The sequence below is a fragment of the Eriocheir sinensis genome, chromosome 2, assembly GCF_024679095.1.
Source record: "Eriocheir sinensis breed Jianghai 21 chromosome 2, ASM2467909v1, whole genome shotgun sequence".
Lineage (NCBI taxonomy): Eukaryota > Metazoa > Arthropoda > Malacostraca > Decapoda > Varunidae > Eriocheir > Eriocheir sinensis.
In genome coordinates this window covers 15,880,594-15,893,370 of record NC_066510.1, presented here as the reverse complement: position 1 = coordinate 15,893,370, position 12,777 = coordinate 15,880,594, and the positions used below count along the sequence as shown (strand labels likewise).

The 12,777-nt window shown below is 39.3% G+C and overlaps 1 protein-coding gene across 1 annotated transcript; it reads right to left on the bottom strand.

Moving 5' to 3' along the window:
* Window positions 1-364: 364 nt before the first annotated feature.
* On the bottom strand, window positions 365-11,374 carry LOC127000253 (sugar transporter SWEET1-like). Its single transcript, XM_050863705.1, has 6 exons — window positions 11,169-11,374; window positions 9,371-9,539; window positions 7,356-7,431; window positions 6,021-6,144; window positions 5,511-5,795; window positions 365-3,168 (listed from the first exon to the last, which is right to left on the bottom strand). Exons 2-6 carry the CDS (start codon window positions 9,529-9,531, stop codon window positions 3,137-3,139), a joined length of 678 nt encoding a protein of 225 aa, XP_050719662.1. The 5' UTR covers window positions 9,532-9,539; window positions 11,169-11,374; the 3' UTR covers window positions 365-3,136.
* Between the last annotated feature and the right edge of the window lie 1,403 nt (window positions 11,375-12,777).

The following is a 12,777-nucleotide window of genomic DNA, read 5'->3' as shown; positions in this document are numbered from 1 at the left end:
ATTATTATTATTGAGGTCCATGGAAGTACTTCAATGGAAAACAAAGAAAAATTATATAGCCTGCACAGCCCACCACTTTGATCTTCTGTTATCAAATTATGTAAAAGAAAATAAAACATTCTATTATCATCATTATTATCATTGTGAGCCAGGGAAGAGCATCAAGGGAAAATAAATAAAAATGATGGAGACTGCCCAGCCCACCACTTTGTTTTTCTGTTATGAAATGATGTAAAAAATTGAGTACTAAGACTTTCTCTCTCTCTCTCACACACACACACACACACACACACACACACACACACAGTCACACACACACAAACTCAAAACATTCACTTGCAATGTAAAAATCACAAAGTTGGAATACTGAAAATCTTTTTTATTTTGACAAAAGGTTAACTGCTCCCCCACAGAGAGCAACCCAGTGGCAGGGCAGGGAACAGAAGTAGCTATTGAAGAGCAGTTACTTACAGGAAGGCTTTTTGTGAAAAAATACAAATCAAAACTGGAAGACACAGTACACACTAAAATTAGTATGCGGTTTAGTGTATGTGAGTCCTTCCCACAAATGTGCGCACACATGAAAGCACACACAAAAATATATACATACAAACACTGCCAAGGCATATCTGTCCACAAACCTCTTAAGATTTGAAAATAAACTAGTAGTCTTTGCATTGCATTGGTACTGTACTCTGTAAACCTGAGAATCAAATCTGTATTCACCTCATAACACAGAACACAATACATGACCAGTTTTTTCCAAATATAAAAACACTGGATAACTCAACTAGATTGTAAAAAAGAAGAAAGAGAGCAAACAGCCCACTCAGCAGAAACAAGCCTTTCAGCACTGCCTGACAGAGGTTAAGTCTACAAACTATTCAGGAGTTGCTATGACAAGGAGACAAGCAACAAAACCCATGACAGTCCAGCCGGGTCCAACCACACTGCATCACCCGGCAGGTCAGCACAACACCCTTCCTCAAAAGCAAGAGGTTGGGTAGTTCTTACAATCTACGGCACACTTTGGTCCCACATCAAATATCAAAGGCACTTCCTTAGCGAGTCATTAGTGTAACAGTGGCTGTGTGGTCAGTACATGGGAAAGGTGGAGCTTTGACTCTTCCCAGCAGCTGACTTGACACCAACAACGGAATGGGAGAAGGAAACCAACAAGCTATCCATCGACCTTGACTCTGATCATGACTTTGGTCTAGTGGATCGCGGGGGGTGGAAGGAGTGAGCGGGGGCATCACGAGCCAAGCAAGGAAGGAAATACATCACTTTGAAAAAACCTGTCACCCTTAACACAGACTTAGGCAGACCAATAGTAAAAATAAACTAGATCAATTGAGATTAGCCTTTTGCACTCTTGAGAATGTATACCTCATGAAACTACGACAGGATTGGAGGGGCAGCATCAACACCCTTCCTCTTCGTGGCTGAGCACCGAGCACCACAGCCCTTACGTCCCTCTATCACTATGGCAACACAACGAAATGCTAAATATTTCCTCTTAACCCATAACAATGACCACAAAAGCATTTAAATAAGAAGTATGCCTTTCAGAAACAATTAGAATGGCTGAACACAGGAGCATCTGAGGAGGCTGAGAAGATGCAACAGTAACATCAGCCTTGCTACTTGTACCTTTCCTGAGGCCTAACTCCTCACTTCATTTAACATACAGGACACAAAAATAAGTCACTACTTCTAATTTGAAAAAGAAACTACAGTAATAAAGCCATTTTCATTGGGTTGGTAAGTTTATGCTGCTCTCAAGACTTGCCACATGGAGGAAAGTCTGAACTCTGTCTACAATTCATTAAAGAAATAACTATCATGATCATTTTCCCCTGAACTAAATCAGTAATGTCTGGGTGGTGACTAGACAAGGCAAAGGCTGAAAATGCACTCTTAATATAATACATACTGCACCTTTCTTCCTACCTATGTGTCTCTAAGAAATTGCAACTGTTGTACTTGTTCTCCCTGAATGAAGTTGTTTGTGGAACATCCATTAGAAACAATATAGCACAGCACAACAACAGTTAAGTACAAGTATATTTGACTTTGACACATTACCACTCACTCAGTTATCATTCTACTACAGTGATGGCTGATGGCCGCCTTTCAATGAATAGCTCATGACAGGTCTCTCTTGGCCTGCCCTGCATTACTGTGCAAGTCACATTGTAATATGTCAGGGTTGAAGAATATAAATACCATATGTTTGAAAACCTTTTAAGTCCATCATATTTAAGACAAAACTGCAAACCAAAGTAGCGATCACGAGATTCTTAAGTTTCAATCTCAGGTGAGCTTGACCTGTCCCAAAGACTACCTAGCACTACATTCCTATCACTGTCATTAGTCACAATTGTTGATGACATGAAAAGGCACAACATTACAAATGGTCCTAAACCCTTCCTAACTAAGGCAATGGAAAAGTCAGTTTTGTTTGAGATACTCTTATATCATGCTCTCAGATCTGTCAGTCTACATGGCTAGAGAAATAAGTCTTGAAGACTTAAGTATTTTTTCCATCGAGCAAATTAACTGCAGCTATATCAGTATATCACAAAATACAATAAGACGCTTATAAAGTGTCTGAATTTAACTTTTGTGTAGGAGGTCCTATAATTCTGGCAAAAATACACGTTTTCATGACTATTGGTAACTTTTGTGTGTCGCTGCCACTCATCTTATGTTTCTGATAACAACTTTAATCTGTTAAGAGCTCTTCATCTCAACATCTACAACGTTCGTGCACCTCATTTTGCAGTGTTTATGAACCACACTTCATAGTACATATACTTCCTTGAAAAAATATATTTACAAAAGGTCTTCATTTATCTTAGCATAAAATTTCCTTCCTGGTTATGTGGAAGTTTATCACACTGACTAAAGGGAGAGAGCACTCCTTCACCAGCACATGACCCACACCATTCCCACACCTCATAAGTAAACTCCAGGATATCAGTTCACAGTATCAACACACACACACACACACACACACACACACACGAACACATATAAAATCTCTTATAAAATATATACCGGAATAAATATCTGTGGAAACCGAGAGGGCAGAGGAAGGACGGATCTTGGCGGCCGCATGCATCCCGCTCCCCTACACGGCCCTCGAGTCGCCTGGCCCACCGTCTGAAAGCCATGGAAAGCTAAAGTTGTATTGGCGGCGAGACATGTCCACCTTGATGCAGATAAGATCCTTTGTTTAAGAGACAAACACATGAACCAGCCATTGTCAATAGTTATAACCTCAAAATTTATAGTTCCTCTGTACCATAAACATATTTCTTTCAATCACTTTCTATCTACCTGTCTATCTATCTTTCTTAAGTCTACCTATCCATCCATTCATCTATTTATCTTTCTATATTTCTGTGTACATGTTTTATTTTCCCATTGTGCCAGTAGGTTACCTTAAGGACACTGGTGGGCAGCCTCGGCAGTGGTGTTGGCTAATGTTTTCAGTGTCACATGTTGGGTGATAAAGTACAATAATTTCTGCTACCTTCGCTTTGATTTATGCATTGTCTTCTCCTGAAAACAAAAAGGGTTAAAATAGCTTTACAGTTTTGAATTACCCATTAGAAGGTAAGAGGGAGGAGGAAGACAATGGAATGGGAAAAAGTCGAAGTTAATCAAGTAAGACACACCATCAGCAGGAAGAGAAGTGTTTCGTGACCTGAGAGTGTTTCTGCCACTTGTGTTTTTGGTATCAAAGGGAAGAATCATTTAGTACTTGATAAGGGAGGAAGAATATCAAGAACTCTCTCAATATAATAAACTTTAAAGGCATTTCCCTGGTGCTGCGGGGAGGTATACTAATGTGAAGTGAGCTTTTTTTTTTTTTTATGTTCAGCCTATGGCACTGGTAGATGGGGCTTATGTTTGACCCCAGCCTATTATGGTGCAGGCAAGTGTTTAAAGTGGCGCTATCTTGCTTGGCTCATGCTGCCCCCCAGGACTCATTCTTTATCCTTTTTTAGAGAGCTGATCTAGAGTCTGGGCTAATAGATGATCTTTAGGACAGCAAACAATTCTGTGATTCCATCTTAATATTTATTGTCTCATGAATACAGAGTGATTAGTACACATGCAACAAAACAACTCCTGAGTGAACAAGCTAACTATTTTATCACGACCCTGACAGAGAGGAGGAGGACAAGGACAAATTAAGTACACCATACATAGACATCCCAAGGCCTGCCCTGTGCCATGTGGGAAGGTGCTGGTGATATACTGGCCTATCATGGTTCAGGTTTACATCCATCCCCTTCCACCACAGAGGTATTCAACAGGCAGTGCTAATAACAGAGATAGTGAGGCAAGGTTTATGATCACTGTGCTATCCAAACGGTTTCCAAACAACCACTTGGCCAAGACTTCAAGAGCCAGGAATTATAAAACAGACAGGAAAGGTTTCTGATCACCATACTGGTCCATATTCTTTAATGCATCAGGCTCCCATTACAACTGTTTACCAAGGCCACTGAGAAGATTAACCGGGTAGCTGCGGGGACCATGTTTCTTAAAGGCCCCTCTAAGCCAGAAAAATGAGAAAAAATCATCACTCACACAAACCATTTCATAATATATACCAACGCATTTGTGATCAGTTTATGCATCATCTATTTTGGGGGGTTTATATCATGGCAAAGATTTGGCCCATCACTGCTACACGGTAAAGTCACAAATTTGGCCCATCGCTGCTACCGGGTTAACAGGGTTTTCATGGATATTTTTCCCATTCATAATGCAGCAGTTGCGTAAAACTATCACGGGATCACAAAACAGTCCATGAATATACTAACAACTTCTACGAGAGGCTTTTCAAACTGGCGAACTGAGGCACTGAGATGTTGAAGAATACGGGTCACTATTCAAACCACTTGGCTACCACTTCAAGAGTCAGGAATTAAAAAACAGACAGGCAACTTTTCTGATCACCATACTGTCCACCCAACCACTTGCCTCCCACTTAGCGAGCCACGAACTCTAAAATCTACAGACAAAAACAAGAAACACAGCCAACACAGTAAAGGCAGAACACTCTCCATTCCTCTATGATCACTTCTCGGTTTTCTCTCTGATCATTTTGTAAGGCACCAACTTTCTGAGCCGTAATGAAAATGATGATGGTGGTGCTGCTTGGACCGGCAGGATACACTGATTGTTACATTTTTCTCTTTAAGGAGGGAGTGGCAGGTTGATATTCGTGGTATTACTATGTTTACCAAAAGAATTTCATCACATTCCTATTCCCTTTGTAGATATCAATTTCATGGGATGGGTTTCCACCAACTGTTTTCCCAAGACCTTAAATTTCATGCCTCAAAACTTCACATATTTTTAAGCCTATTAATTGTGGCTTTGCAGTGCGACATCATCCTTTATATATAACAAACAATAACACAGGTGGTTAGTAGGAAGAAAAGTCAACCGGCATGCAAGTATAACAGCAAACAGCACCTAATTACCTTTTCTTTTGCTGGGATAGACAATGAAGAGCAAGAGCTGGAACCCGGAGATGGCGCACCCAATCAGGTTGGGGTACTTGACAAAGTTGTTCTGGATGACAATGCCATACAGCCACCAGAGGCCAGTGACGAGGAAGGTAGTGAAAATGAGGGGGAACGGCAGCACGTCACAGCTCTGAGTTCGGAACACCTCAGTCAAGGAGATGAGAGGTGAGGCACAGAAGACGATGCTCGCCAAACAGCACATTAAGCCAACTCTCGTCTTGACGTTCTCTGAATCGTCACCTGAAAAGAGAGAAAAAAATGAGGCTTTCAACATGATTACAATCACAAGGCTAAAATAACCAAGTCTTAGTAATTACGCACAAACTACGTCTGACTGAAAATTGAATTGTTAAGTAAAAAATCAATGAGAAATCAATGAAAAAAATTAGATATGAAGATAAAGAGGGAGAAAGACAGAGAAACAGACAGACAGAGTTAATAGGTGAACTCAAATAAATTAAGCACCTGAGAGGAAGACGTAGTACTGTATGAGAGCCACCACCATCATGGTCACAGCAATCTGGCGACGCACGGTGAGCCACGGCCCGGCGGAGGTGCAGTACCTCACGTAGGTGCACAAGTAGATCACCTTCAGGGAGACACAACACTCACACGTCAAACTTACTGACACAGGATGGAAAGTCTTTTTTCATTAAGATAGTTTTCTGATTCAATTGTAATTCATGTTCTTAATTCATTATTACATCTGTAGAATTCACATGTTTTGATAATACTGAAGGGAACAAAATGCGCGATGCAATGCTGCCACAGACATTTTGGAGATATCTGCTTAGAATATTAAACAGCTAAAAAAACTTGTACCATCTAAGATTATAAGCAAAATCAGACATTGCTAAGGAGGATTTTGTGATACTCTACTAGATTTTGATAATAAAATTATATCTTCTCAAATTTCTAATGGCAACAACTACGTAACTTGAACATTGGCAATAAAAGTTTGCCTACAAGAGTCATGCCCATGCAGGCCATACACACTGGTCACTGAGGCAGACAAAGATGTCACAGGAAAGTTTTCACTGACAATGCCTGGACAAGAAGTAGAGCAGAAAAGTGCAATGAGGGAACGGAGAACCACCAGCAGCAGGGGATAAGAACGAGGCTTTCAGAAGAGAATCCTCAAAGTGCATGACTGTTGATGTATATATTTACATTCACAATTATAGAAATGAAACTTTTGAAATTTTATAAAGTAGTTTGCATTACTATCATGTATCAAGATGCAGTTTTGGAAGGTGACTTAGTACTTCCTTTATATGTTAGTATTACATGTATAAGGAAAGATGGCAAAGAATATCTAAACCTACCTACTAGTGCCTTCATGTCAGACGACCACATGTTTGGGTAAACAGAAAAACATGACACCTGAATATATGTCAAGACAAAGGTGCATTGAATGGTTCCTCTTTGTTAGTCTACAATGCTTGGAAAATTTGATGGCAAAGTTACCAGGCTCTCACATCAAAAATACAGTGGTCAAAGTTGTTCTCTCTGTTATATTATGTGTACAACTTTTATCAGATGAACTTATGACTAGCTTTATGAATTTAAGTTAGAAATTATGCTGTGAAAACTGAAAAATTTACTGACTCACAACAATCAACTAAGTGTAACATCAATCAATGGGAAAGATTCTACAATATTAGTGTAGAGAAAACAAATATCCATTCATTCACAGGTTAGCAACTACAATGCCTTCAGATGACCATTTGACTCTCATTGCAGTCACACAAGATCACACAGCATAGAATTAGACAAGGCAAGACAAGACTGTTCCGTTACCTGCAGTGAGAGCCCAACAGCATTAGTGACAGACATCGCACTGTCCCACAGCAGCAGACTGTAGGTGAGCCACGTGCTGCGGAGACAGGACATAGGCACTGAATTACTCTCTCTGTTGATCATCGTTACTTAGGGCCGCTTTCACAGTCACTTTTGTTTGTTTTGATCATCACCAATGAGTGGCAATCGCCGCTACCAACAAGAAATCCACTTTCACAATTGTCTTTCGCGGCGCTGTTTGTTTGCATCAGTACCAGAGATTGGAACCTCTGGTAACGGAGCTCTGGTAGCCGTGGGGGCTCCCCAATGGAGCTTACCAATGACATTAATTAGTGAATAGTACAAATTGTTGCTCTCAAGTAGTTATATTATTTATTTAGATGGATGTAAAAAAATATTACACAATAAAGCAACACATTGCAGGGCTTCAATGGTAACATGAGAAAAAAATTAGAAGACTTTGAATGACATGAACTCACTTCACCTGCTGACCAGTAAACGTCCTGCTGAGAACTTCAATTTGATTGATTGTTGTTGCAAAATACACAATAAAGGAGAAGGGAGGACTTTAATACTGCTCACCATTGTTCACCTAGCTGTTATGCCTTCTTGGTCAAACTTTCGTATTATTCTAGATAGCCTCATATGTATGCGTTGGGCATACATATAACGAAATCAGCCCTGTTATGTAAAAAATAAATGTGCAGTCTGCTAAATAAGTGTGAATAATGAAAAAATGTAATATATATATATATATATATGTATATATATATATATATATATATATATATATATATATATATATATATATATATTTATATATATATATATATATATATATATATATATATATATTGGTGAAGAGTCTGTCTTGCTGATACCTGTTAAATAATAGAACTTTAATACTTGTCACAATTATTAAATAAATTTTCACCTATTATCCCTTGGAAAGACTGGGCTATCAGCAGATTTGAGTGGTGTATTACAGCTAGACACTCCACATTTTTTCATCATATCTATTCTTCACAGTTATTCTCTATATTTATTCTTCACCTTTACTCTTTCTACATTTATTTTTCACATTTATCCTTCATAATCCTCCGCTCAGCTGATGTAATGTTGACATTTCCCACCGCTCTGGCATACCAACACTGCCGAATCGCGCCTTCGTCATGTCATGATTGTTACCACGCTGGTAGTCGCCTATACCACGAAAACAGCAACTGTGCAAGTGGATCGAGGCAATGGTAACGGCTGCTACCAGGATGGTAGGGCCTTTGGTTACAGTGCATACCAGACGACTGTGAAAGCGGCTCTTAATCTATTAGTGGTGAACAACAGGGAAAGTGGGGGACATTTCTGTTGTGATTACCATGTTGAGGGAACATGATGTTGGAGATAGATAAATAAATAGTTAAGCACCAACAAGCTAGTAGTTATTCACTCATTGCAGAGAAAATTTACTTTAACATCAACACAATCTTCCTTTCTCTCATTTTGCTTCAGCATGTGACACAAGTAAAGTTGGAGGCAGACACTGTAGTTACTCATGACATCAGTGCTCATCTCTGTCTCATACCTAGTCTACTATTTCAAGACAACACATACAGTAAACCCTCACTGTTACAGACCTTGATATAACATATTTCTACTTTAACAAACATTTTTACCTTTCTGGCATCTGTGGGGGATTTGACGAACAAGTTAAGTAAATGCAGGGTTATGTTCAGTGGTGGGCTGGCAGAGCATGTACACTCACGCCAGTCAGCATAACAGTGTCCAATTTGTAAATAGTTTTAATTCCCCTGTATGAGTGTAGTATTTGCTTTGTTATATACGGAAATGGTCAGAAACAGCAAACTTTCAGCTCATATAACAGTTCATTATACACCAAGAGTTTGGATCCCTCAGATATAACATCACCCCCTTTCCCCAATTGGTTTGTTCAAGCAAGGGTTTACTGTGATTCACTACAACTCAACCCAAGAACCTTAGTACCATCCTCCTTCACCCACCTGGTTGAGAAGACCCCCCCGACGAAGGGGAAGCCGGAAATGTCCCCTGTGGATCCCTGCCTGACGATCCTGCGGCAGATGTCGATGCCACTCAGGAACTGGATGATGGTGACAATGGTGCCCACGGTGGAGATGAGGTCCTTGTAGTCCTCCAGCCCCATCTTGCCTTCTGGGGGAGAAAACGGGTAGTGAGGTGAGGGGAGGGGAAGGAGGATTCAAGACATGGTACAACTCCAAAATATTACTGAATATAGTCTAAAAAAGAAAGGAGTATAAAGAGGAGACATAAGGTAACAAAGAAAAGCTAAAAAAGAATTATGCTAAAAAGATTTTTTTTTTTTTTTTTTTTCAAATACATGATAGGCAGCATATTATGGCATAAATTAATAAGGCAAAACCTCACTATGTTATATAGATAGCCTCATTATTAAGGAAGAATAGATGATTTTTCTGAGTCAAGACATGGTAACTGTTTGGGATTTTACTATGTTGGTTAGGTTAAGTTTAGGGAATTTTCAAACACACAATATACAGAAATTTATAGCATAAATTAACAATGACAGCCTTCACTTTGTTATGTAGAAAGTCTCATTAGTAGGGAAGCATATACGAGTGAAATGCCTGAATTTTTCTTTTCTACACTCCCACACGTCTTCTGCATGTAACGAAACACACGAGAAATTAATCCAGACAAGGAAAGGTTTGCTGGCGTCGGGGATCAAACCCGCGACCAGCGTAATGGGAGAGCCACTCCTTTACCAGTCGGCCAAAGAGGTACCCCCCTGGCTAAGTGGGTTATGGGAGGCTGGCCCATCAGGCAAGTCGTGTCACTACACGGCTCCCCATTCCTATTTAGATTAATTTCTGAGTGTTGAGTTCCCATTTTCTATGAACTTCGGAGAGCATGGGCCATCACTCTACCTGTTACCCTCTCGGGGTGACACGACAGAACCACAGGAAAGGATGCCCACCGCTTTTGCCACCAGTGAAATGCCTGAATTTTTCTTTTCTACACTCCCACACGTCTTCTGCATGTAACGGAACACACGAGAAATTAATCCAGACAAGGAAAGGTTTGTCGGCGTCGGGGATCAAACCCGCGACCAGCGTAATGGGAGAGCCACTCCTTTACCAGTCGGCCAAAGAGGTACCCCACTGGCTAAGTGGGTTATGGGAGGCTGGCCCATCAGGCAAGTCGTGTCACTACACGAGTTTTCTGAGTCAAGACATACAGTAACTGTTCGGGGTTTTGTTATGTTATGTTAGGTTAAGTTTAGGAAATTTTCAAACACATGATATACAGATATTTATAGCACAAATTAATAATGACAGCCTTCATTTTGTTATGTAGAAAGTCTCATTAGTAAGGAAGCATATACAAGTTTTACTGAGTCAGGACATATGATAACTTTGTGGTTTTGTTAGGTTAGATTAAGTTTAGGGCATCTTCAAACACATGACAGCCAACAACTTGTAGCATAAATCAAAGACCTCATTCTGTTATATTGAAAGTCTCATGAGTAAAGAAGCATATACGAATTTGAGTCAAGACAGATATATTGTGGACTTTTGCAACAATAAACCAACAAACAATGGACTCATAAACATTCTAACTGCCTTTTTTTTGGGGGGGTTATTTGTTTTAATGACTGGACATAATAAAAAATGCCAACAAGTGTTTTTCTGTGGTTAATTCGTTTTTGTAAAATATTTCAATGTGCTTTTTTGATGAGCTATTCTTCAACAACTCTTAAATACTTCACTTTTAATATAATACAAGACAACCTGACCAATATACCTGTACAATATGGCCCCTCGTATCTCTCTTCAGGCGCCTCTTCGCAGGACACACACACTCACACTTGAGGCTCTCCAGGGTAATGGTACATGCGAGCTAGCCAGATATATCGTAAATTTTGCAAGCGTGGCATTAAATAACAACATGTGTTCGCTGACGTGTGATGCTTAAGTGCCTCTTCTGCCTCACTGCTTGCCTCCCAGATCAGGACCAAGAGGAGCGGCCGACACCCAGACCAGGACCAAATATGCACAGCTCAGGCTTATGTTTTACCTTTTTGGGGGAAAAATAAATGTGATAGTGAGAGAATAAAGGTGTTCTGAGTATCGAGAGTGAAAAATGAGACTGTATCAATAGAGAAAGATGTAAAATAGTTGGTTTATAAGAAAATGATAACGTTTTTCAATGAGCCGTTGCTAAGTCATCAGCCAACACGGCACACCAAAACACTGTGGCTGGATATTCTACACTTTGAACGGGATAAAAAAAAATAGCATCAAATGGGAAAAAGGAGGATGGGCATGCATGGGAAGAGGAAGGAAGGTTGGAGAAAAGAAAGGTGATGGTGTTGGCGTAATAATGAAGGAGAAAGAAGGCAGAACTATGTCAGAAGTGCATTTTTTTTTTTTTTTTTTTTTTACGTCGCGGTCTATTGCCCCGGTAGGTCTTCTTCCAGTGGGGCCTGATGGTCGCCCAGCCCGTTCTACATTTTCAATGTAGCCAATATCGATATTAGATTATAATAATAATAATAATAATAATAATAATAATAATAATAATAATAATAATAATAATAATAATAATAATAATAATAATAATAATAATAATAATAATAATAATAATAATAATTATTAGTATTATTATTATTAGTATTATTATTATTATTATTATTATTATTATTATTTTTATTATTATTATTTTTATTTTTTTTATTTTTATAATTATTATTATTATAAAAAAAAAATATTGTTATTTTCTACATTGAAAAGAGAGAGAGAGAGAGAGAGAGAGAGAGAGAGAGAGAGAGAGAGAGAGAGAGAGAGAAAGAGAGTAGAGGAGTAGTGGGCTGCAGATGAAACTTGACACGCCACGTTATTTATACTATCGCGATATGTTTACCTGGGCCATGACAACGGGATAAACAATACGTCTATTATAAGGCTAAGGGCTGAATTTTGTTTTCTTCTCTTTTTTTAGGTGAGTAGAGCAAACAAACTAATTTGAAGTTGTCTGTACAATACATTTATATGTATGATGCATCAGCCTTAAGCGCTTAAATGTGCTTATGCTGTACCATAATTTGATGATGACCTTGAAAGTTTTATTATAACACACTTGCCATATTTTCAGTGTTACTGCTAAATACAATAACACACAAATTGGCCCTAATGTATGTCAGAGAGGCCTCAGGATTACCCTAAAAACTCCGCGCTTCTCTCGCCTCCAACCACCCAGCATTTTGGGCTGGGCTAAGCCCCCAAACTTCAAAGGTCCTAAATACGCCCCTGGAGGCATGATGTGGTAATGCTAATCGTATAGCAGGAAAATGCAACGTGTGACGTGATACACAGCAACGCAACATAATTATGAGACGCCCAAACGGTGAGTG